This window comes from Choloepus didactylus, chromosome 9 (assembly GCF_015220235.1).
Source record: "Choloepus didactylus isolate mChoDid1 chromosome 9, mChoDid1.pri, whole genome shotgun sequence".
NCBI lineage: Eukaryota > Metazoa > Chordata > Mammalia > Pilosa > Megalonychidae > Choloepus > Choloepus didactylus.
This window is the reverse complement of record NC_051315.1, coordinates 68,609,149-68,635,481: the sequence shown is the minus strand read 5'-3', so window position 1 is coordinate 68,635,481 and position 26,333 is coordinate 68,609,149. Positions and strand designations below refer to the sequence as shown.

General features: G+C 38.3%; 1 protein-coding gene across 1 annotated transcript in view; it reads left to right on the top strand.

Moving 5' to 3' along the window:
- TTN (titin) overlaps window positions 1-26,333 on the top strand; it is a 272,725-nt gene that overhangs the window by 52,430 nt on the left and 193,962 nt on the right. Inside the window, 20 exon segments of the mRNA XM_037850412.1 lie at window positions 1,147-1,203; window positions 16,314-16,592; window positions 18,290-18,853; window positions 19,352-19,633; window positions 19,734-20,012; window positions 20,436-20,714; window positions 20,812-21,090; window positions 21,214-21,501; window positions 21,618-21,896; window positions 21,989-22,270; window positions 22,366-22,644; window positions 22,763-23,041; window positions 23,144-23,422; window positions 23,548-23,835; window positions 23,963-24,241; window positions 24,400-24,681; window positions 24,783-25,061; window positions 25,166-25,444; window positions 25,556-25,834; window positions 25,942-26,229. Coding sequence (XP_037706340.1) covers window positions 1,147-1,203; window positions 16,314-16,592; window positions 18,290-18,853; window positions 19,352-19,633; window positions 19,734-20,012; window positions 20,436-20,714; window positions 20,812-21,090; window positions 21,214-21,501; window positions 21,618-21,896; window positions 21,989-22,270; window positions 22,366-22,644; window positions 22,763-23,041; window positions 23,144-23,422; window positions 23,548-23,835; window positions 23,963-24,241; window positions 24,400-24,681; window positions 24,783-25,061; window positions 25,166-25,444; window positions 25,556-25,834; window positions 25,942-26,229 — 5,679 coding nt within the window.

The window sequence follows — 26,333 nt, the reverse complement described above, 5'->3', positions numbered from 1 at the left end:
GAAGGATCAGGTACAGTTTTCTAATTATTTAACATAAGGCTAGTCTATGTTCCTTTTTTATTTTGGTCTAATAAATTCACAAGATCAAGGAGGAGAGTAAAACTCCTATCAGTCTATTTGAATAGGGTCCTTGTGTGTATAATAAATATATATGTGTTACAGAAGAGTTTTAGGACTAACACGCTGCCTTGACTTCTCATCCTAATGACATTCCATCTTTTCTAAATTCAGGGTGTTTCTTCTTCCAAACAAAACTAATTTGTTCCTTTTCCTAACTTTATTCTTACATAGCAAAAGAATCACAAACCAGAGCAGTTACAAAAATTATCCTTGGTTCAGACACTGAAAGTATTAAAACACTCAATAACAAATTAAAACAACCCGGGAAGTAAAAAGAGAATCGTCAAAGAAAACATCAAGTTTGTCATTAACGTCATGCCAAAGGTCATAAGGATTGAAAAACAAGGGACTCAAGTCTACTGACACGTGTCACTGGAAAGAAGAGTGAAAGTGGCGTCAGGGTACCAGCCTCTCCCAAGAAGCTGCCCCAGACACGAGTGTGTCTATAAACTGTGCCTGTTCCTTATGTAATAAAAACAATTTTGAATTTAGGAGGCTTTGTTTCACTCCTTAATATACAATTGGATTTTATGTAGTTTAAAGTTGTGAAAATTGGTTCAAATCAAAGTGGTATTTACTATCAGAAAATGCTTAATTCTGCAGGAAAAAAACTGAGAGTAACCCTCAACTGAAAACTGCGAGTTAGAAAATGCATGTTCCTCTTGAATGTGATTTCACCTCTTAGCATATGTTCAGTCAATAAGATATTTAAAAAAAACAAGAATATTCCTTTAGTTTGTGGATTGCTTTTCTGAACGCATGTAAAGGCATGGGAACTTGTGAAACTAAAAGTGGAAATTTGAGAGGGAACTTAAAATAAAAATGTTTTTAAATCTTTCTATCAACATTGTCATATACTTTTTCAGCTCAATGATATGTTTGGCATGATTTTTTTGTGCACTTGGGGGGGTTGCAGTTTTCCATTACTATAATAAAGAGGGAAAATTTTAATTCTATAAATCACAAATTGCAGAAAATGAATGCAATTAATCATTAAAATCTCTTTATATGTTTTTTCCATTTTAGCCCCTGAATCAATTTTGCACGAGAGGATAGAACAACAGATTGAGGTGGAGATGAAAGGTATTGCTATAATGAATGTGAGATTTAAGTAGAAACTCCAAAGGATTAATAGAATCCTTGGGCTGCCTTCTTTCTTGTAGTATTATTGAGAAAAATGACATAGATGTACAAATATATCTCTTAGCATATATATTAATATGTCGCATGCGTGGTTTAGTATGCTGATGGTTACACGCATTTCACGATAAGTTTGTTTTATGGTAATTCAAAACTGTATTTAAAATGTATCAGCCATATTCAACTTTATGTTTGCAGCCATTTTCAAAAGCTCATATTAGAAAACATGACCTTAATGCATGAAATCTCAAAGAAGTTTGTTTTCAAAACCACAGTGAATTGATTTGAACAATAGACAATAACCTAGTTGTCATCCTCAGAATGCAATATCATGAATGAAATATGATTGAAATGCTATTTTATTTAGGATGTATGAAAACGTTACATTCCCATTCTGGTTTACACTTCATGCACATATATCATTTTAACATTGATATGTCTCTTACACTGGCTTGCAGATAGCTGCCTTCTGTGATCCTTATTGCCTGCTTTTCTTTGCATAACATTGTGACTTTATGGCTGTATTAGTTCGAATAAACGCCTTCTCATTTTATTTTAGCTAATAATTTATGGTTATAGTTAAACTTTTAAATAGTTAATTCTCAAAAATATAATAATGTAATCTAAAATCAAAAGGATCAGAAAGGGCGTTTATTCCACTCTCTGCAAGTCAGGTAAGATTTTCCTCTTAGCCATCAAAAGATCATAGTTTTCCTGACCTGAAAACAAATATGCACAGGAACATGTTATTTTGAAATGCATTTTTGCTTGTTCAAGAAGAAATTTCAACAGTTTGAAGAAAAGACCAGACAACGAACGATTTTCGTGTCAGAATCTTTTAAACAGAGCATGGTGTTGCGTTTATTCGAACAAATATGGTGAGTGAATTTTTTTATGGATTTGTGAGAATCTGTAGCATGCACTTTATTTCATTTCCTATTATGCAATTTCATTTACTTTCAACTTTTTCAAATACTATGGAAAATAGTAAAACGCTTTATGATTTAATTTTTTTTTTTCAGAATCATCCTCCGAGGGGGAATCTGAGCATTCAGAAAAGGATGCACGCGATGCCTTTTCAGATTCTGGAGATGTAGACCACAGCTCCATGGCTGCTAAGAGATATGCAAGTAGAATATCATCTACAAGTTCCTGGCCCGGATATTTCAAGCCTTCTTTTACCCAAAAACTTAGGTTTAAATATGTTTTTGAGGGTGAACCAGTTGTTTTTGTATGCAGATTAATTGCCTGTCCAACTCCAGAGATGACTTGGTTTCATAACAATAGGCCTGTTCCAACAGGTCTTCGGCGCATCATAAAAACCAAAAGTGATTTGCATCATCACTGTTGTAGCTTAGAGGTTAAAAACGTCCAAGACAGAGATTCTGGAAGCTATAGGTTATTAGCAGTTAATAGTGAAGGGTCGGCTGAATCAATGGCATCATTGCTTGTTATTCAGAGAGGGCAAGATGGGAAATATTTAGAATTTCTGAAAAGGGCAGAACAGACACATGAAACCCTGGAGGCTTCAGTGGAGAGGAGAGAGGACAGGATAAAGGTAGACCTAAGGTTTACTGGCTCTCCCTTTAACAAAAAACAAGATGTGGAACAAAAGGGAATGATGCGAACTATACACTTTAAGACAAGTCCTAGCAAGAAAACAGATTTTATATATGATGGAGAATACTTAGAGAGTAAATCCGATATAAGAGGATGGCTTAATGTAGGTGAAAGTTTCCTAGACGAAGAGACCAAAATGAAGTTACATCGTTTACGGGAGGCCAGAAAAATTTTAATGGAGAAAAAGAAATTATCTCCTTTAGATGTATCATCCGAAATAAACTCAAGAACTTGGAGAAGTGAAGCTAGTGATAAAGATAATCTGCTCTCTGGAGAAGAAATGGAAAGCAGGTCGATGACTGAACTAGCTGAAGATAGGGTCGATAATCCAGCTGAGGGTATTTTCCAAAATCCAAAGGAAGTGAACCAAGATATAGACTCCAGAAAATCTCCTACAATCTTTCAAACTGCTGTTGATGAAGAAATTCTTCAAACCAAAGTAAGAATGAGCCAAGAGGCATTACTAAAAGAAAGTCTGCCAAAAGACCAGTTATGTGATAGGACACTAGTAGATGAAAATACCCAAGCAAGAGGACAAATAGAAGAAATTGTGACTACAACTGTAATTGGAGAGTCATCTAAATCTGTCACTAATGTATATAAGAATGAGGAAATATGGGAAACTCCTGAAAAGGTATCTGAAGTTATTATACCATATACCAGTGAATCTTCTGGTACATTTGTAAACATTAAAGAAAATGAAGATAAAGATAGTGAAAGAATAAGAATGGGTGATTCGAGAGAATTACAACACTCTGTTTCCACAAAAGTTGATGAATTTCAAACTGAACAGGAGGAAAAAAACACAAGACTTTTAGAAAAATTTTTCCAAAAAAATCCACAACGTTGCCCACCTTCATTTCTTCAAGAAATTGAATCTCAAGAAGTTTATGAAGGTGATAGTTGTAAATTTGTGTGTCATTTCCAAGGACATCCTCAACCCATAGTCACATGGTATAACAATGATATACCAATCCCACGTAATCAGGGCTTTATCACTCATACCTTGGAGAACTATTCAACACTAACTTTTTCTTCTGTTCTTCCCCAAAATGAAGGTTCTATTACCTGTGTGCTGTTTAACCAGTATGGAACAGTAAAAACAGCTGGCATTCTTAAAGTGAAAGCAAAACAGAGATATGATGTTCAACCACATAAAGTCCCCATGTTCCCTGACTACACTGATGAGGAAGAGGAGCTGGCACTGGTGTTTGACCAGGCAAAAGGCATTTGTCCATCTTTGAGACAAGAGGGTCAAACCAATCTCCCTATATTCGAACCTAATCCTCCAGTTCCTCCCTCTGCAGACTTAGACTTGCTTTCCTTTCCTGTAGAAATTCAGATAACAGCAGCTACTCCTACCCTAGAACAAGATGAAGAGACAAGAGAATTGTTTCAGCCTGTGGAATCTGAAGCAACACCTCGAGATCAGGCTGCTCAGTCACCAAGACACAAATTTGTATTTTCTTCTGATATTACTAATGAGCCACCAAAAATAATACAAGAAATGCCAAAGCATGTCAGATGTAGAGAAGGGGATTCTGTAGTGCTTGAAATGTTTCATATCAGGTGAGCCTCGCCGCTTGTCAAATGGTTTCAGAATGGAGCAGTTTTTAAAGCAGAGCCAGAAGTTTCAGTTTGAAGAAGTTAACTGTAGTCACAGACTATACATTATTGATGTTAATTCTGAAGATTCTGGAAAATATAAATGTGTTGCTGAAAATAATTCAGGAATAGCCGAGAATGTTTCCAATCTGACAGTGGAACCTGTCACTCACAGAGAATATAGCCGTTTAGAACACGTTGGTGGAATTTATGCAAAATATTCCAAGATCAGCAGTTTCAGGGGGAGTCTGTAAGAGCACATTTTTTATGATTATCCAGCAGGTCCTTTTATACCCCAATCTAATATAAAAAGACATTCTGTAAGGGATGTTTTCAAAAGCCTTGAGACAACTGAGCAGCTAGACCAGAAAAGTGAGGTTCATTGCACATCATCTAGAGTTAAATTACTCAGATTTACACAGGGCACTTCAAGATCCATAGAAATTGACAAGGCTCTCAGGGCTGAACTCGTACAATACCAGGATGAAGGGAAAGAGGGACATGTAAGTGAACAAACAAAGCTGCATCAAGCAGAGGGTACTGTTTATCCATTTGTTGATGACTTCAGTGAAGTTAAAATTAGGAAAGATGTAGGAAATGATTTTGGAAAGTTTGGTGGACCAGAAAGGCAAAATGTTCAAGAATGTGCCCCAAGTATATCAAATATCCACTTTGAGAGAACCACTGACAGTTACATGACAGAAGACTCATCTGTTACTGCATATGAAGAGCCTCTCAGTGAAGAGAGCTTCTACCCAAGAAAAAAGGTGAAGCATAGAATCATTGCATTTGAAAAGTTACAACATGTAGATAAAGGAGTTCTAGAAAAAAGACCCACCAAGAAATCATTTGCTATTACTCCTCAGAGGAAATTTAATGACAGAGACTTTCCGCTAACACAAAGAGAATCCAGATCGAGTGATACTTTCTCGGATATAAATGTAAATATACAACAGGCAGAGAAATTGTCTCCAACAGCTGAACCAGATTCATGTAACACTGGAATGAATTTAAAGCTGCTTTCCTCCGAAACTCATAAGGAATTGGAAGGACAAGAGCAGGAACAACAGAAAGAAATAGGTCTTACAGCTCAATCTGCAGTGTCTGAAAGGGCTGAACCTGAAGATCCTATATCACTTGATCTAAAGCAGTTTCACAAGTTAACGGGAAATGCAGATATAAAATTCCAAGAATTAGATAGTGGTCAACCAGAAGAAGCTTATTTTAAACTTCAACATCCTGCTCCTGAAACGGATGCTGACAACATTGTATTTGCTCTAAAGCAAATGTATTCTCATGTAGATCTAGCCAAGGAGCACCAAGTTCAAGAAACTCTGCAACAGGAGGAAACACATTATGAAGAAGAAACCTCTAGCGCTGATGCATTACAATCGGATATACAGAATACCTCTATGAATGTGCAATACAGCATATTCACCAATCATGAAATTTCTTCCAATCAGGAGCTTCCAGATAGGAACATGGTGGAGAAAAGTAGTACTGATGAAAATACTCTTTCTTTGGAAAAAGAAGTCCGGCATATACAGGAACAAAACTTAGAAATTTTAGAATCTGATCCTTCTCTTAAATCCTTTCCTGAAGAAATTCATAGTGAATCATGTACCCTCCTTCAAGCTTCATCTGCAGATGTAGAAAAAACTGATATTTCTGAGAAAAGCCATTCTCTGGAGAATGGAGGTGGAAGTTTCATTTCACAATTGAAAAAAGCAGCAAATGAGGAAAAGCTCTCAGAGGTTTGTGAAATGGAGGAAGAATGTAGTTTGGAACTAGAGTCAGCCTCATTTCAAGGGCAGGATGGTGGGCAGCCAGGATATGCAAATGTATCTTTGAAAGAAGGTGAGGGTGATATTCAGGAAGCAGACACACCCCACAGGAAGCTCTCCCTCAGTCAGTGCTTTCCATTCCTGATGACAGAAGAACAACAGAATCCACATGAACAAATAAGTGAGAAAATTGATGGCTCTAGTGAAGAAAAATGTGTTGAAGAAATTCGAGTTCAAAATGAAACTTCTTTCTCTATTTTTGAAGGAGAAACTGTAGAAACATGTTTTTCTGAAAATCTTCCTAAATTTGATGAGGCACATGCAACCAAAGTAATGGAATCTGAGACCTCCCTAACACAGTGTTTACTTGCTGCTGGGAAGCATGAGGTTCTTGAAACTAAAGACACCGAGCACAAGGCAAAACTTGCCCCTAGTGAATCAGTCACTTCGGTGGAGGTTGAAGAAGTAACTTTCAACACCGTGTATGAATATTACAATCAACAACAGGAATCATCAGGCCGTCCACTTTCTCCTGAATCTGATCTTTCAATTGATGTGGGAAGTACAAGCAGTGAAGAAATCTCTGAGTTAGATCAGTTTTATACTCCACCATCATCTGTAGAACATTTTGAATCTCCAAAGTCACCTGATTTATATTTTACTCCTTCAGGTAAAACTAAACAATCCTTAACAAGTTCAGGAGGTGAGACTTTTGAAAGATACTGCACACCTTCAGGGGATTCTGCAGAAAGATACTCAACACCTTCCAAAGGCGAAGTAGCAGAAAGGTACTCCACACCACCTGGAGAGGCACTAGAGAGATACTCCACACCCCCTGGGGAGTCACTAGACAGGTACTCTACGCCTCCAGGAGAGTCTCTAGAGAGATATTCTACCCCTTCAGGAGGAGAAACAGTTGAGAGATCTTCTATCTCTACTGGAGGACCAAAGCCCACTGGAAATTTTAAAATGTACCCATCAAAAATAGAAAGAGAGGACAGTACGCCAAATGAACTTTTCCATACACCTACAGAGGAGAGAAATTCAGCTTATGAAATGTGGCGTTCCGATTCCTTTGGCACGCCCAGTGAAGCCATTGAGCCAAAAGACAATGAAATGCCTCCGTCTTTTATTGAACCTCTGACCAAAAGGGAGATATATGAAAACACAACCTTAGGCTTCATTGTTGAAGTTGAAGGCCTTCCAGTTCCCGGTGTGAAATGGTATCAAAATAAATCTTTGCTAGAGCCGGATGAAAGAATCAAAATAGAAAGGGTAGGTAACGTGTGTTCTTTGGAAATTTCTAACATTCAAAAAGGAGAGGAGGGAGAGTACATGTGCCATGCTGTAAACATCATAGGGGAGGCAAAGAGCTTTGCCAGCGTAGACATAATACCCCAAGAAGGACGAAGAGTGGCATTACCACCTCCGGTAACACATCAGCATGTCATGGAGTTTGATTTGGAAAACCCCACGTCATCAAGAACACCTTCTCCTCAAGAAATTGTCCTGGAAGTTGAACTAAGTGAAAAAGATGTTAAAGAATTTGAGAAGCAAGTGAAAATAGTCACAGTTCCTGAATTTACTCCTGATCATAAAAGCATAATTGTGAGTCTAGATGTTCTTCCATTAAATTTAGTAGATCCAGACATGGCCTCAAGGAGGGAAGAAGACAGAGATTTAAAAATTGATTTAGAAGGATTTGAAATGCCTCCTCGGTTTATAATGCCTATTTGTGATTTTAAAATTCCAGAAAATTCAAGTGCTGTGTTCAAATGTTCAGTCATAGGCATCCCTACTCCAGAAGTCAAATGGTATAAAGAATATACATGTATTGAGCCAGATAATGTTAAATATGTGATTAGTGAGGAGAAGGGAAGCCACACCCTTAAAATTCAAAATGTCTGTCTTTCAGATTGTGCAACCTATAGGTGCAGAGCTGTGAACCGTGTGGGAGAGGCTGTTTGTCGGGGATTCCTCACCATGGGAGATTCAGAAATATTTCCCATGATGGCAAAGAAAAGTAAAGTGACATTAAGCAGTTTGAAGGAAGAATTAGTCTTAAAGAGCAAATATTCAGACAGCTTTTTTGAATTCCAGGTGGTGGAAGGGCCTCCCAGGTTTATCAGAGGTATTTCTGATTGTTACGCACCATCAGGCACAGCAGCTTATTTCCAATGTTTAGTTCGAGGTTCTCCTAGGCCCACTGTTTACTGGTACAAAGATGGAAAATTGGTTCAAGGAACGAGGTTCAGTTCTGAAGAAAGGGGCATAGGATTTCACAATCTATTTATAACAAGCTTAGTAAAAAGCGATGAAGGTGAGTACAGGTGTGTAGCTACGAACAAATCAGGAATGGCTGAGACCTGTGCGACGCTCACCTTGATGTAAAAGTTTCTTGTGCAATATTTTAGTGCCTCAATAATTATTAGAATTGATGTGAATGCTTTCAACTTTTCCAAGTTACGTGGCTGTAATAAACTTCCAAGTACTTCTACTCTATTTGAATGAATTACTTTGAAGGCGCCTGGGAAAGTAATTTCACTCTGTAGAAATCTCATCTTTGTAACACATGTAAATATTCTGTTAATGTGGAATCATCACTTGTGTCAGTTATGCTGTGAATCATCAAGAATGATTAAATATCTTCTTGGCTACCTAATTGTTTATACTTCTGCTTTGCCGTCATTCCTCCTTCACAAAGTTGTTTCAGCAAAATACGTAGTCTTTTAGAGGATAAACTGTAGCTGCAAAAGTAGAATGTAAGGGGACCACATGAGATGACCAAATAGTCAAATTGGTAAGGAGAAACTCTCCTCTCTGCTCCAGTTATAACTCATCTTTGGCATTATAACCCTTTTGCATGCTTATTGACTCAAACTTGGAATAGACAAAACAAAGAAAACAACCACAATCCAAAAGAACAAGCTCAGCCCAATTGGTAATTAATTCTAGAACCTATTTTATATTGCAATCTTAGTATATTATTTTATAGTCTTTTAAAAATATTTTCATTATTAATATCCCTCTTCTTAAGTGTTTGAACTCTCACTAGTTTTGAAGGGGCCAGTGGTGCTCCCTTTGTGGATAGGGTTTGTCTCGACATTTGCGGAATAGGCAAATATAGATACTTCCACTTTTGGAAATACCTCATTTTCTCCATTTTTGAGATAGCATTAATTGTAAACTGCAACAATATATTTTTTTTAATTTTAAATTCAGTTTTATTCAGATACAGTCACATACATACTATACAATCATCCACAGTGTACAGTCAACTTCACAGTACCATCATATTGTTGTACATTCATCACCCCAATCCATTTTTTGGACATTTTCCTTACTCCAAAAAGAATAAAAATAAGAATAAAAAAAAAAAAAAGTAAAAAAACACATCTTTTTTACTTTTATTTTTTAATTCTTATTTTTACTTTTTCTGGTATAAGGAAAATGTTCAAAAAATGGATTGGGGTGATGAATGCTCAATATATGATGGTACTGTGAACAGTTGATTGTACACCATGGATGATTGTATGATATGCGAATATATCTCAATAAAACTGAATTTAACAAAAAAGAATACCGAAAGCTTCCCCATCCCACCCTATTTTTTATCTAGTTTTTGTCCCCATTTTTATACAACATTAATGTCAGCTTGGGGGGAAAAAGACATGACCATATTACATTAACATACAGATTTTAAACTGCATTCCAATTTCAGGATCTTTAAAATTAGAAAAAATGAGGGTGGAAAACTTGGATTTAGGCAATATGGTCATTTGTTTTTTCCACATTATTTACAAATAAAAATAATAAATTTCCTGTCATTTTCATTGAACTTCAATTTTAAAACTAAAACTTAAGCTGAATATAGTCAAATTTCATTAAAATGTGTATATGTGTATACACACTTTGTTTTTCTAAATTATAGTAAATTATTACAATTGTCCTACCAATTTGGACCTCAATCTACTCATGTATCATGTAATAAATAAATAGAAATTCAGTTTTATCTGAAAATGAGGGGTTGGATCAAAAGGCCTCAGAAATGATCATCTCAACACTATGATTTTATATCATCCTACTGGTAACTTTTTTTTAATGTAATTGAGCATGAATTTTACATTTTCAAAAGACGATGAAAGAAATAATAGGATATAGTAATCAAATTGTGCATCTTACCTCCCTGTAACCATAAACTCTTAAATTACCATTACCTAATGGTTTTATCTGTCAACTGCATTGAGCAATATTTAAGTACATGATTGTATTAAATATGTTAATTTTCATTTCCAACCAAAAGAATTCCTATATCCAATTATGCTCATTTATGTTGCTTCCAGGTATCACATTTATATTCCTACGATGGATATTCCTAAGTCTCCAAATTAAAGAAGCAATTGGGAGAATGTGCAGTCAGGCTTGCCTTCCAAAAAAAGAAAATGAAAAAAAAAGTAGTTTTTACTTGTTTTGAGGCACATAACTCAAGACAGATATGTTGTAGTGGGACAATTGTTTATGTTTCCACTAGTGAGCAACTGTGTAGGCAGGCAATATCTGTAACAATGATTATAGATATTATGTAATATCATTAATACCTGAAATAATACTAATTTTATAGGGTAGGGATTTAAGGATTTATTCTACTCTTAGTCTCATAATAGATGTTTAAATAAATTAGAAATTCAGGTCATGACAAATATGACAAGCACACTTTACCCAAACATCATACAGCATAGAACAGTTCAAAAGCTGTCTCTTAAAATAAAAAAGAAAAAGTTCTGTTGCCCTATTAGATTTGCAGAAAGGGCTGGGAAATGTATTTTTTTTTTTTTTACTTAACAAGGACTTTATTTAATTTTGCTTATCAGAGTTCCACTAGTCTCAGATGCATGAAATTGAGTATATGGAGAATAACACTGACTGAACAGAAAAAATTTAGCCTTGCCCATACTTGGCATACTTATTAATTGTTGTAGATAATTAAATGGAATTTTTATTTATTTTCTGACTCAATGGTATATAACTTGGAAAGCAAGAAATATTAATTTCTCTAATGCTAAGTAAAGAATTCATCATGTTACATATAGTAGAGTTTAGACATAATTATTAGCTGCTACTACACATACTTAAACTACACCTTTCATTTTATAGCATATTTGAATTTCATAGTATCTTTATATGGTTAATATATCATGTTTAGAAGTAAGAAAAAAATTGAAAATATTTCAATATATTAGTGACTAGGGATATTTAAAATTATATTTACATTCATTCCCTTTCCAGATATTTTGGGAGTTCAAGTGAAGAGAAAGCTGACTAGAGGAATATGCTATGGATCAAATGTAATCTTAAGTGGTCTCCATTAGTATGTGAAATTTATCAATCATTTTAGGGATTACTGATTGAAATAATTAATAAGTATATATTCTACATGCCCTAGATAACATTTACCAATATGTTTATAACCAACAGACACTAGGGTCCTGCCTTCTAATGCTTATGCAATAGAGCAGAAAGGAATTAAGGTCTAGGACTATTCCACGTGATGCCAGTGGAATGAACTGATGGAATAATGGAACTACATTTTGGTAAAGTAATAAAACTACTATTAACAAAGCTGTTCTGCATAGCTAACAGATTTGTGAAAAACCTAATTCCTTATAATCAAATTACAGGTTGCTTTCATCCATGATACCATTTAAAGACCAATGGTTATTTGCTGCTTTGTTTTTCTGTTCAATAATGCTGTACTTTTTTTTTGCACAATAAAATACAATCAAATTTTAATATTGGAGTCATTTTCTCTTATTTCTGATTCTTCCATTTTCCAGGGCAACTTGATTTAACATCAGTCTTATAAAAGTTTTGTTGAAATAATATAGCAATTTACAGAGGCAAAAGAAGGCCTGCATTTCTAGAAACTGAAAATCGGGTGCCCATATAAATCTAAATTAAACATTTCCTCTAGCCTCTTATTTTTAATAATGGCTTCAGCTCAGAGGCATTGCCTAAAACACAGATGTATTATTTTTAAAATAATCAGTCTTTAATTTGACAATGAAGATTATTCTTAAACTCAGGGAAATCCTAAATATGAACAATTCTGGATCTTTTTAGATATTGATTTAAATAATCATGGATTCTTTCATTATAAATATTTAGCCAGTAGTTTTTCAAACATTAGAGTTGGGATTACATCATAAAGGAAAGCTCATAAGCACATCTTTAGAATTTATAAACTCAGACACAGCTGAAGTGGATCAAAGATTGCATTTGTATTGTATTTACAGCCAGATAATTTTATATACTAAGTTAAGGTTAAAAATTTAGAAAGATGCTTTTGGTAAATTGATCCCAGAACAATCTAACAATTTTAGGAATAAAGCAAAAAGGGGGCATCAATTGGTACACAGTTCTTTGACGTCTGTTTTTTTATGTTGTTAGATAAAATTTTATAGTAAAATAATAATCATTTTTCCCCAGAGTTTTCTAGTTCTCTTCTGTCTGCTGAGGATGGCCTCCGAACCTATAGCTCTGACCGTCAGTTATTTAATAGGAATGAAACACTTGAACTTTTGTCTGAACCTCCAGTTCATTCAACTAAATTTGATTCCCAAAAGGAACGCAGTGTCCCAGTTTTCATCAAAGAAGTGTCGAACGCTGAAATAAGGATAGGAGATGTAACTAAACTCTCTGTTACTGTTGTTGGCATTCCCAAGCCTAAAATTCAGTGGTTCTTTAATGGAGTAATGTTAACCCCTTCGGCTGACTACAAGTTTGTTTTTGATGGTAATGACCATAGCCTGATCATCCTGTTCAGCAAATTTGAGCATGAGGGAGAGTACACGTGTATTGCCAGTAATGAATATGGAAAGGCAGTATGTAGTGCCTCTCTAAAAATGAAATCCACAGGAGAGGGACACAAAGAAACTGAAACTGAATCAGCCCTGGAGAAATCTCTGCCAAAGCTCAAAGGTCCTTGTCCTCCTTACTTCCTTAAGGAGTTAAAACCAGTTCACTGTGATCAAGGGCTCCCTGCCATCTTTGAGTGCAAGGTGCTTGGAGAGCCTGCACCCACTGTTTTGTGGTTCAAAGAAAATAAGCAGCTTTGCACCAATGTTTATTACACCATCATTCATAATCCTGATGGTTCTGGGAACTTGATTGTCAATGACCCTCAGAGGGAAGACAGTGGCCTCTACGTCTGTAAGGCAGAGAATGTGTGGGGTGAGTCCACTTGTGCCGCAGAGCTCCTTGTGCTTCTGGAAGACACGGACATGACTGATTTTCCTTCCAAAGAGAAGTCCGTGCCAGAGGCTCCTGAAGGAGAGGAACTTTCTCAAAGAGATTTTCCACAGATGTCCTTAAAGGATGCTGCAGGTGAGGCATTTGACTCAGAACAGGAAATTACAGCTTTTGTAAAGGACACCGTTTTGAAAGCTGCTTTAATTGCAGAAGATAAGCAGCTTTCTTATGAAGAGCTTGTTAAAACCAATGATCTGAGCAGTCGGTTTACTTTAAGAACTCAGCAGTTGCAATCCATAGTCATGTTGGAGCAGGATATACCCACTCCTGAAAGCACCAGAGAACTTCTTTCCCTAGATGGCACAATCCACCTTCAGCCTGTCAAGGAATCCCCCGCCAATTTACAGCTACACACTGTCCAGACCCAGGAAACCCTCCCCAAAGAAGATATGCTAATGCTTCAACAGCCTGCATCACAAGTGGTTCTATCAGACACTGAAAAAATCTTTCCAAGTGCTATGTTCACAGAAGAAATTCATTCATTAAGAGCTGAGCCTCTGAAAATTTTATTAGCTGAGCCTGAAGGGAGTTATCCAGAGTCTTCAATAGAACCCCCAGCATATGCACATCCAAGCACTGTGACTGAGGAAGTACTTTTACCAAAGGAAGAGACGGTGCCTGCAGTGGACAGAGATCAAAGAGTGCCTCTTCAAAAACAACAGGCACAAAGTGCTGTCATCTTGAGTCAGGGCTTAGCTGAGGGATGCACGAAAAGCTTCCAGGGTCCTGATGTCGTGATCTCAGAGGTAAACTATGAACCCCTGGTCCTTTCAGAACACACATGCACAGAAGAAGGCAGAGTGTTGATGGAAAGTGTGGGTCAACTAGAAAGTGCAGGACAAGATTTTGCAGCCAGGATTGAGGAAGGGAAGTCCTTAAGGTTTCCACTGGCACAGGAGGAAAAGCAGGTGCTGCTTAAGGAAGAGCGTTCTGATCACTTGGCAGTGTCCCTGAGCCAAACCGCTGAGTATAAAAAAGAGCCCATGGCGATAAACGGTGTGCAGGAAGTACAGAGAAGGGACATTCTTTCTAAGGAAAGTTTGCTTTCTGAGACCCCAGAGAAGCAACAACTAAACCTGCAAGCCCAGATCCGCAGGGTTCTGCAAGCAGTCGTGGCCAGTGAGCAACCAAGTCTTTTCTCTGAGTGGTTAAGAGACATTGAAAAGGTGGAGGTGAAGGCCATACATTTCACCCAAGAGCCCAAGCGCATCACGTGCACCTACCTTATTACCTCAGCGAAGTCTGTAACAGAAGAATTGACTATTGCTATTGAAGGCATTGATCCTCAAATGGCAGACTTGAAAACTGAACTTCAGGATGCTTTGTGCTCTATTATATGTGAGGAAATAAACATCTTAGCAGCTGAGGATCCCAGAATTCAGAAAAGAGCCAAAACAGATTTGCAGGGAGACATGGATTCTTTTTCACAGAAGGTTGAAGTAATCACAGAACCAGAAGTCACATCTAAATATCTTGTCCCAAGGGAAGACATCAGCCACTTTTATGTGGAAAGTCAGGTCAAAGCTTCACATACCACAGCTGTTAGTGATGGGATTGTTTCACCTGCTACCTCTGGTGAAAAAGAGGATGAAATTCTAAAACCAGCAGAGGAGAAAGAGGAGACCTCTGAAAGTGGTACTAAGGAGGTTGGTGTAGAAAAGACACAGGAAGCTGAGGGTAGCTTAATCACAGAGGGTAGTCCAATTGTACATATACCCTTGGTAGACAACATTGCTAAGGAAGGGGATGTTGTGTACCTGACATCATCCATAATGAACGCCAAGGAGGTGAACTGGTATTTTGAGAGTAAACTGGTGCCTTCAGATGAAAAGTTCAAGTGTTTACAAGACAAAAATACATATACGCTTGTAATCGACCAAGTAAATACAGAAGAACATCAAGGAGAGTATACCTGTGAGGCCTTGAATGACAATGGAAGAACAACAACTTCGGCAAAACTCACTGTAGTAAAAAGAGGTTGGATTTTAAGAATTAAATGGATCAAGCTCTAACATTCACTGGATTGTAATGATTTAGGGTTTATCACTGAATTTTCACTTATTTGTCACTCCCAGATTGCCAGTTATTTAGAATAAGTATGAAATCACAGAAATAATCATGGTTATTAAGGTCCCTCCTTTTTTCCCCTTACTGCCTTTTTGGGTAGTATGTTACCATATTTAATGCTACTATTTATTTTAAAAATAGAACATATCTTCATATGTTTCATAATACTAAGAAATATGCTAAATATATCTCTATATGAAAATATGTTAATAATATATAATAAAAAGCTGTCAGTGAATAACTAGCCATCCCTAAATCCCCAGCCTCTCCCCTAAATTCAAAATAACCATGATTAGTTCTCCCTTTGTGTTTCTTGTTTCTATTTATTTTTTCACTTCTTCACTTTGGTTAGTACATCGTGTTTTTTCACATTTTTTTTTCAGTGATCCTAGTCAGCATGGTATATTTAAAGAATATATCACGTTGTTCTGCATGTAAGCCAGTAGCATAACACTTTAATATTTTTTTCCACAATTCACTGCAAAGTATTGTTTTCTTTTGCCTTCAACAATCTTTCTCATTTTCCAGTCACTTTTCTTAAACTGCTGCCATCCATCTCAGCAACTTCAACAGTTTTACTTCATTAACAGTAGCAAAAACTAAAAGGAAAAAGAAATTGTGGTCTGCCTGATAAGGAGGCATGCTAATGGGCTCTGCTTCCCTCTCCAGCTGCCCCCGTGATCAGGAGGAGAATCGAGTCCCTGGAAGTAGCCCTGGGCCACTTGGCCAAATTCACCTGTGAGATCCAGAGTGCTCCCAGTGTCCGCTTCCAGTGGTTTAAAGCAGGCCGAGAAATTTACGAGAGTGACAAGTGTTCCATTCGATCTTCAAATTACGTCTCCAGCCTGGAAATCCTGAGGACCCAGGTTGTGGACTGTGGCGAGTACACCTGCAAAGCTTCCAATGAGTATGGCAGTGTCAGCTGTACAGCCACACTAACTGTGACAGGTAAATGCCGTACATTGACACCGATGTCTTACCCTGTTTCATAGTATTTTTGCTTTCCTTGTTAACTGGAGAAACCAATAACCAAAATGGTAACCAAAATAACCAAAATACCATGATGACTAGGTCCTGCAGAACTTATTGGGATAAGAAATCATTGTTTCCAGTCATGTTTCTAACAGCAGCTGAAGAAGAAAAAATTAAAATACTTGATTATTTTGAGAACAAGTTTAAGGAATCAAAAGAGCAGAGGTTCCTGAAAGTTTATTTTATTGTTTCACTTGGTGAAACTTATGAGATAACTACTAATGGTCTGGCTTGACCCATGATATGAAACATTTCAGAACAATTTGGCACTACTGAAAAATAAATGATGCCCCAATTTATTTAATAATTTGGAGCCAGTTAACCAATTAAGAAATTACAAGCTGAAGAAAATATCAGAGCATAAGATTAAAATTGAACAAACCCTAATGTGAGGTAGGCAGCTAGTACAGCACTGCAAAATAGGATTCTCACCCTTGGCTTTATTCCTAATTTTAAAATGAGAGCAACTACACCAATATGCTGTTCTGGGTTCCCTCCTTGACAGGGAGGCTGGCTGTGGAATAGTTAACACTCATCAAGTGCTTAAATTTCCTCATGAGCAAAAAATCCATATCTCCCTTGTTTGTTTCGTTCTCTTTCTCCACTCTTTCCTTCTTCCTTCTTCGCAAGGGAAAGTGTGAGTATGTAGTGTGTTCTGGGGTCCCAAGGAGCAGTGATCCATGTTTTTGAGAGAAGCCGTGCACTTAATGTCGTGGGGAGAGACAGTTTCTTGGTGTTCTTTTTCAGTGAGAGCATGAAAGGGAAGGGCAAATGCAGCATGTCTCTTTGACTTGAAAAAGTCAAGGTTCCCTGTGGCTTCCGCTTCTCTACAGTCCTTTTACATATCAGAAAATCTGACAGGATTCTAAGAAATCTGGTCGTTGTGGTGACCAGTGAATTTCACTTTGTGCTGAGAGTCCATGAAATCAAGTTTGTGGCATTGTTCTTAATAAAATTTATGCACTTTTAAATCCAAGTTAGACCAGTTCAGTAACGAAACTTCTATATGAGCTTCGAATAATAGGAGGAAGGGACAAGGAGGTTGCTTTAAATGGAAATGGGGGGAAATTACTGCCATTATGTGTTTTTACAAGTCTGAATTGGTTTAGGGGATGTGTTCAAAGTTAAGCCAGTTAAGGATTTGCTGGGGTTGGCATAAGGTTTAGAGAGACTTTGTAAAGCTACTTCAATCTTCTTATCACTTAATATCCCTACTCTTCGGGAGAGTCAAGTACATTTTCTTTATCTTCCTTACACAGTCTTCTAATTCACAGAATTAAAGTATCTGCTGAATTGCTTATCAAATAATTCAAACAGTCAGTCATTAAAATGGATAAACCTTAGCAATAGTAAGTCGATGTGGCTGAATAAAGGAACGTGTGTTCTTTCTTGTGTTAGAGACATTTAAAGTGATATCTAGTTCCTCTATAAAGAGCACTCTCATCCCTTTCTTATGACGGATGTTTTGGTCTTATTAATACCTTACACTGTTTTAAGTAATGTCTCACATACAGCTGAAGACCTAACTCATCTTTTCTCTGTCTTGGAATATGTAATTACAGCAAGAGCTTTGCTGGGGACACAACGTAATGCTGAAACAATTTCTTTTGCAGAGGCATATCCGCCAACTTTCTTCTCCAGACCTAAGTCAATTACAACTTTTGTGGGTAAAGTGGCCAAGTTCCTCTGCACAGTGTCAGGGACCCCTGTGATTGAGACCATTTGGCAGAAAGATGGTGCCACGCTATCACCTTCACCCAACCGCAAGATTTCAGATGCAGAGAACAAACACATTTTAGAACTCTCAAATCTTACAACTCAAGATAGAGGAGTTTACTCTTGTAAGGCTTCTAACAAGTTTGGAGCTGACATCTGCCAAGCTGAGTTGATTATAATCGACAAACCACATTTTATTAAAGAATTAGAGCCTGTGCAATCAGCTATCAATAAGAGGATACACCTTGAGTGCCAAGTAGATGAAGACAGAAAAGTCACAGTTACCTGGAATAAAGATGGTAAAAAACTCCCCTCTGGGAAAGATTATAGGATGTCTTTTGAAGATAAAATAGCAATACTTGAGATTCCTCTGGCCAAACTAAAAGATTCAGGAACTTACGTCTGCACGGCTTCAAATGAGGCTGGAAGCAGCTCCTCTTCAGCAACAGTAACTGTTAGAGGTAAGAAACGTGACAATATATTTTTCACTTCCTTCTCTGAAAGGAAGCCCCAGTAGAAAAACAGTTGACAAGTAATGCAGTCAGAGCACTTTGTTAATTCAAAAATTTCATTAAAGTAAGTGTTTTGGTTTGGGGAAATCCTTTTATTTTTTTCAATCTTCTTCAGAATTCACTTACTTTTGTTATTTTAAAATTGTGTCTGCCATTAACAAAGCTTGCTTAAAATTTCTTCTATGAACTTCAAATGTCTAGACAATCTTCAATATCTTCTCTTATAAAATTGCTCTTTGTGTAAGTATAGTTTTTGTTTTTGTTTTTAATCAAGGGAAAGTGTTTTAGAATCAGGGCAAGCTATTGGGTACTCCACCACTTTTTTCAGATATTTCATGAAGATACTTTATGTGTGTTGTGTCTTCCTGTCTTATATGTCTAATTTTCTTTTGGGGCATTTATGCTTCAGGTGTCTCTTCCTTTTTCTTTTTCGTCCACTTCATGTAGAGCCCCCATCCTTTGTGAAGAAGGTGGATCCCTCTTATTTAATGCTCCCAGGTGAATCTGCACGCCTCCATTGTAAGCTGAAAGGCTCACCTGTGATCCAGGTCACTTGGTTTAAAAATAACAAGGAACTTAACGAAAGTAACACGGTCCGAATGTCTTTTGCCCATTCTGAGGCTGTCCTCGATATTACGGACGTCAAAGTTGAAGACAGTGGAAATTACTCATGTGAAGCAGTGAACGACGTTGGCGGTGACAGCTGCAGTACTGAAATAGTTATCAAAGGTTTGTTGACTTGGTTGTCGTCCGTTATTTTTCTGAGAAAAGATTTTCTTTTTAATTGCTGGTAACATGTTATTGATACAATGCTTTCATGATTTTGTAGAACCTCCTTCTTTCATCAAAACTCTTGAGCCTGCAGACATAGTGAGAGGAACAAATGCCCTACTTCAGTGTGAAATCTCAGGCACTGGACCGTTTGAAATTAGCTGGTTCAAAGATAAGAAGCAAATTCGAAGTAGTAAAAAATACAGACTGTTTGCCCAGAAGTCGCTTGTATCTCTGGAGATCTTTTCTTTCAATAGCGCAGATGTTGGTGAATACGAATGTGTTGTTGCTAATGAAGTTGGGAGGTGTGGCTGCAGTGCAACACATTTATTAAAAGGTTGGTGCTTGAAAAACTGACCTCTCTAATAAATTGCCAAAATCAATTTCTTAAACCGTGGAAGGAAAACTGGTATTCTCTCTTCTCCTACCTTCTGAAAATTATATTTTGTCTTGGTGGGGACTGGCACTTTCAAAACAAAGTCAGTGACCTTCATCCAGGGAAAATATTTATTCCCTGATAACAAAAAGGAATTACCTAATAAGCCATTTATCCGCTGATAACCGAGTATCTTCTATGCTTCTGTATCTTGTATGGAATTAGAAATCTTCTTAAACATGTATTTCTTCTTCTAATTAACCTATGCTATGAGACAGCAGCATTGGATGAGATAAATGTAATCTAGATAAAATTCTTAAATATATATGGTGTTGAAAGTGTTCAGTAATTGATAAGTTTTGCATGCTCTTTTTCTCCAACTAGAACCACCAACCTTTGTAAAGAAAGTTGATGATTTTACTGCACTAGCAGGACAAACTGTTACACTACAAGCTGCTGTGAGAGGGTCAGAACCCATTTCTGTCACTTGGATGAAAGGACAAGAGGTCATTAAAGAAGATGAAAAAATCAAAATGAGCTTTTCCAATGGTGTTGCAGTCTTGATAATCCCTGATGTTCAGATTAGTTTGGGTGGCAAGTACACGTGCCTGGCTGAAAACGAAGCAGGAAGCCAAACATCTGTTGGAGAATTAATAGTCAAAGGTTTGTGTAGGAACATTTTAACTTTGAAATGATTTTTCCATTTAAAGTGAAACCCTAATACACACTGAGGAACCCTAACTATTTAATGCCATTGTAGAACCTGCCAAAATCATTGAGAGAGCAGAACTGATCCAGGTGACAGCAGGAGACCCCGCCACACTGGAATACACCATCACAGGCACCCCAGAGCTCAAGGCCAAATGGTACAAAGACGGGAGACCATTGGTTGCCAGTAAAAAGTACAGAATCAGTTTTAAAAACAATGTTGCCCAACTCAAATTTTATTCAGCTGAACTTCATGACAGTGGTCAGTACACATTTGAGATTTCCAATGAAGTTGGCAGCAGCTCCTGTGAGACAACTTTCACCGTATTAGGTTAGTATTTTTAGAAAACGATGCCACATATTCCTTTGAAACCCAAGAGACGACCAAAAACAAATCACTGAGCACTTTCCCACATTGATACCTTTTTCTGCCCTCTTCTTGTGCCATGAACAGATCGAGACATTGCTCCATTTTTTACCAAACCCTTACGCAACGTGGATAGTGTGGTTAGCGGCACCTGCAGGCTGGACTGCAAAATCGCTGGCTCCCTTCCAATGAGGGTGTCCTGGTTTAAGGATGGTAAAGAAATAGCTGCTTCTGACAGATACAGAATAGCATTTGTGGAAGGCACAGCGTCTTTGGAAATAAGCAAAGTAGACATGAATGATGCGGGGAGTTTCACTTGTCGAGCCACAAATTCTGTTGGAAGCAAAGACAGCAGCGGAGCCCTGATTGTGCAAGGTTGGCTGGAGGCTTTGAATTTCATTCTTATGATAGACTGTGTTTGAATTAAGACTTCTTTCCTTAGATGACACCCATTAACTCTTTGAAATGCTTTCTTATACTCCCTTCTTCAGAACCACCCAGTTTTGTAACTAAACCCGGATCCAAGGATGTTCTGCCTGGCTCGGCAGTCTGCCTGAAGAGCACTTTCCAAGGGTCTGCCCCTCTCACAGTCAGATGGTTCAAGGGTGACAAAGAGCTGGTTTCTGGTGGAAGCTGCTATATTACCAAAGATGCTTTGGAAAGTTCCCTGGAACTGTATGCAGTGAAGATCTCTGATTCAGGCACATATACCTGTAAAGTTAGCAATGTCGCCGGAGGCGTGGAGTGTAGTGCAAACTTGTTTGTAAAAGGTTTGCATTGCTTTCTTGACATCTTTGTGCTGCCACTGTTATAAGTTCTTTCCACTTTCTCACATTTCTTAATGGCTCCCTTCCTTCCACAGAACCTGCCACTTTTGTTGAAAAGCTAGAGCCATACCAGCTGTTAAAGAAGGGAGACGCCACCCAGTTAGCCTGCAAAGTAACTGGTACCCCTCCAATTAAAATCACATGGTTTGCAAATGATAGAGAAATTAAGGAGAGCAGCAAACACAAAATGTCTTTTGTGGAGTCCACGGCAGTTCTAAGACTCACAGAAGTTGCCGTCGAAGACAGTGGTGAATATATGTGTGAGGCTCAAAATGAGGCCGGCAGTGACCACTGCAGTGGCATTGTAATAGTGAAAGGTTTGTGTTCACTTTGCATCTTGTTTTACCAAAGTCATGGCCCTTAGCACAGACCCCTCCCTCATTAACTCAAAATAATTCCTTTTCTACTATAGAGCCACCTTACTTTACCCAAGAATTCAAGCCGATTGAAGTGTTGAAGGAATATGATGTCATGTTGCTGGCGGAGGTGGCAGGCACACCTCCTTTTGAGATCACTTGGTTCAAAGATAACAAGACGCTGCGAAGTGGCAGAAAGCATAAAACCTTCATTCAGGATCAGCTCGTCAGCCTGCAGATCCTCAAGTTCGAGGCCACAGACGCTGGTGAATACCAGTGTCGGGCGACCAATGAGGTGGGCAGTAGCACGTGCAGTGCTAGGGTGACCTTAAGAGGTGAGTGTTGGTTCAAGTTATGGGCTGGCTCTTCTGAAGAGTCAATTCTTTAAAAACAAAAAAAATCGCCAGTTTTGCTATCGAGCTGGTAATGACGGAGAATTCATTCTTCTGTTAGAACCCCCCTCCTTTGTAAGGAAGATCGAGAGCACCAGCTCCCTTCGAGGAGGCACAGCTGCCTTCCAGGCCACGCTGAGAGGCTCCTTGCCACTCACCATCACTTGGTTAAAAGACAACGATGAAATCACAGAAGATGACAACATAAGAATGACCTTTGAGAACAATGTGGCCAGTCTGTACCTCAGTGGCATTGAAGTAAAGCACGATGGGAAATATTTCTGTCAGGCCAAAAATGATGCAGGCATACAAAGATGCTCTGCATTACTCTCAGTAAAAGGTTGGTTCTGAACAATTTCCTTGGGTTTGAGGAAGACATGGAGAAGTGAGCTGTTCAGTAGAGCAATTCACAAACCAACACCTGTTCCTTTGTTTTCTGTAGAACCTGCAACAATCACCGATGAGGCTGTGTCTATAGATGTCACTCAAGGAGACCCAGCCACTTTGCAGGTTAAATTTTCAGGGACTAAGGAGATTACAGCCAAGTGGTTTAAAGATGGCCAAGAACTGACCCTGGGCCCAAAATATAAAATCAGTGTCACCGACACAGTCTCCGTACTGAAGATTATTTCTACAGAAAAGAAAGACAGTGGAGAATATACTTTTGAGGTCCAAAATGACGTTGGGAGAAGCAGCTGCAAGGCTCGCATTAACATTTTAGGTTGGTACTGCTTCCCTGTGGAGAGGAACTGGGCATGTCAGTGCTCCTTTGTCTCTTATAATATAAGGGAAACAACAACTTGGAAGATTGACTTAACATTTGTTTTTCCTTTTTTTGTTGGATAGATCTTATCATACCTCCCTCATTCACCAAAAGGCTGAAGAAAATGGACAGCATTAAAGGGTCTTTTATTGACTTGGAATGTATAGTGGCCGGGTCACATCCCATAAGCATCCAGTGGTTTAAAGATGACCAAGAAATATCAGCTAGTGAAAAATACAAATTCTCTTTTCATGACAATACCGCCTTCTTGGAAATCAGCCAGCTGGAAGGGACAGACAGTGGGACATACACTTGTTCTGCTACCAATAAGGCAGGACACAACCAGTGCAGTGGCCATCTGACAGTCAAAGGTTGTCAACTTATCTCCACCCATCAAGGACTTATTGCTCTTTCATTTCTTAATTCTTAACTCAATTGCTGAATTCTAAAATTAACCTTCTTCTTCTCCCCCTCTGCTTCTTTTTCTTTCACTCCCAGAACCTCCTTACTTTGTGGAAAAGCCACAGTCACAGGATGTTAATCCTAGTACGAGAGTACAATTAAAGGCTCTTGTGGGTGGCACCGCACCCATGACCATCAAGTGGTTTAAAGATAACAAAGAGTTGCACTCGGGCACAGCTCGCTCAGTGTGGAAGGACGACACCTCTACTGTTCTAGAGCTCTTTTCAGCCAAAGTTGCTGATTCTGGGACCTACATTTGCCAACTGAGCAATGACGTTGGTACAGCGACCAGCAAGGCTACTCTCTTTGTGAAAGGTCTGGTCTCTGCATCTCCGCACTTTCTTCCTGGTCTAGATTTTCTTGGGGTTGGCGCCAGGGGGTGGGGTGGGGATTAGGATTAAGAAGGAAATTTTGCTCATTGGCCTTCATTTAAAATGTGTTCAATATTACTTTATTTTTTTCTCCATCATCAGAACCTCCCCAATTCATTAAGAAGCCCAGTCCAGTATTAGTGTTAAGGAACGGACAGTCAACAACATTCGAATGCCAAATAACAGGCACTCCTGAAATCAAAGTCTCTTGGTATCTGGACGGGAATGAAATAACAGCCATTAAGAAACATGGCATGTCCTTCATTGATGGTTTAGCCACTTTCCAAATTTCTGATGCCGGGGTAGAAAATAGTGGGACCTACGTCTGTGAAGCTCGAAATGACGCAGGCACGGCAAGCTGCAGCATTGAATTAAAAGTGAAAGGTGTGTTTTTGGAGTCTGTTTCCCATTTTGGCTGTGCTGAATCATAGGCCTCAGATCTTCCTTTGATTAAGCTGGTGTCTGTCTTCCTTCTGAATCTTTAGAACCTCCCACCTTTATCAGAGAGCTGAAGCCTCAGGAAGTAGTGAAAGATAGTGATGTGGAGCTGGAGTGTGAAGTTACAGGGACTCCTCCATTTAAAGTCACCTGGCTGAAGAATAACAGAGAAATTCGAAGCAGCAAAAAATACACACTGACCGACAGAGTGTCACTGTTTAACCTCCATATAACCAAGTGTGACCCTTCAGACACTGGTGAATACCAGTGCATTATAGCCAACGAAAGCGGCAGCTGTTCTTGCAGTACTAGAGTCTCCCTGAAAGGTCAGTTCTACACACCAGGAGCAGGCTACCAAATAAAAATTCTGTAATGCTCTTTAATTATCTGATTATGGATAAATTAAAATACGCCTCTTATTTAATCTCAGAACCACCATCATTCACTAAGAAGATAGAAAACCTCACCGCTGTTCTGAAAAGTGCAGCCACCTTCCAGAGTACCGTGGCAGGCTCTCCTCCCATTTTTATAACCTGGCTGAAAGATGATCAGATCCTTGATGAAGATGATAATGTCCATATTTCATTTGTGAACAATGTGGCTACACTTCAAATCAGAGCTGTGGATAATGGACACAGTGGAAGATACACCTGTCAGGCCAAGAATGAGTCAGGAGTGGAGAGATGTTACGCTTTCCTTTTAGTACAAGGTCTGTAAGCTCTTCTCTTTCAAAGTTAGTCTATGGAGACACTTAATAAACACACCTTATTTCTGTTGGGATTGTCAGTGTATTACATCCACTTTTCAATTCTTACTGCAGAACCTGCTCAAATCATAGAGAAGGCTAAATCAGTTAATGTGACCGAGAAAGACCCGGTGACCTTGGAATGTGTTGTGGCTGGAACACCAGAACTCAGAGTAAAGTGGCTTAAAGATGGGAAGCAAATCGTGCCCAGCAGATACTTTTCAATGAGTTTTGAAAATAATGTGGCCAGTTTTAGGATTCAGTCAGTAATGCAGCAAGACAGCGGTCAGTATACTTTCAAGGTGGAAAATGACTTTGGAAGCAGTAGTTGTGACGCCTATCTGAGAGTGCTAGGTTTGTATCTCCCCTTCTCCCCCCAGTTACCTTCTCTTGTTTACAGATTGTCCTTTGTAAACAAATGGTAACATTAATGAGTGTGTTCTGCTGCTTTTATTGGACAGATCAAAATATTCCTCCATCATTCACCAAAAAATTAACCAAAATGGACAAAATTCTGGGCTCTTCTGTTCATATGGAGTGTAAGGTTTCTGGCTCACTTCCTATCAGTGCTCAGTGGTTTAAGGATGGAAAAGAAATATCTACAAGTGCAAAATATAGACTTGTGTGTCATGAGAACACCGTGTCACTGGAAGTTAACAATCTGGAATTAGAAGATACTGCGAATTACACGTGCAAGGTGTCAAACGTAGCAGGGGATGATGCATGCAGTGCCATCTTAACTGTGAAAGGTTAGGATTTCTTTGCCTCTTCTTGATTCTTCTTTGCAAATGCTTTAAAATTTGATCACTTTTACACTTGTGTTCTTTAGAGCTAAAATTGTCAATAATTCTGT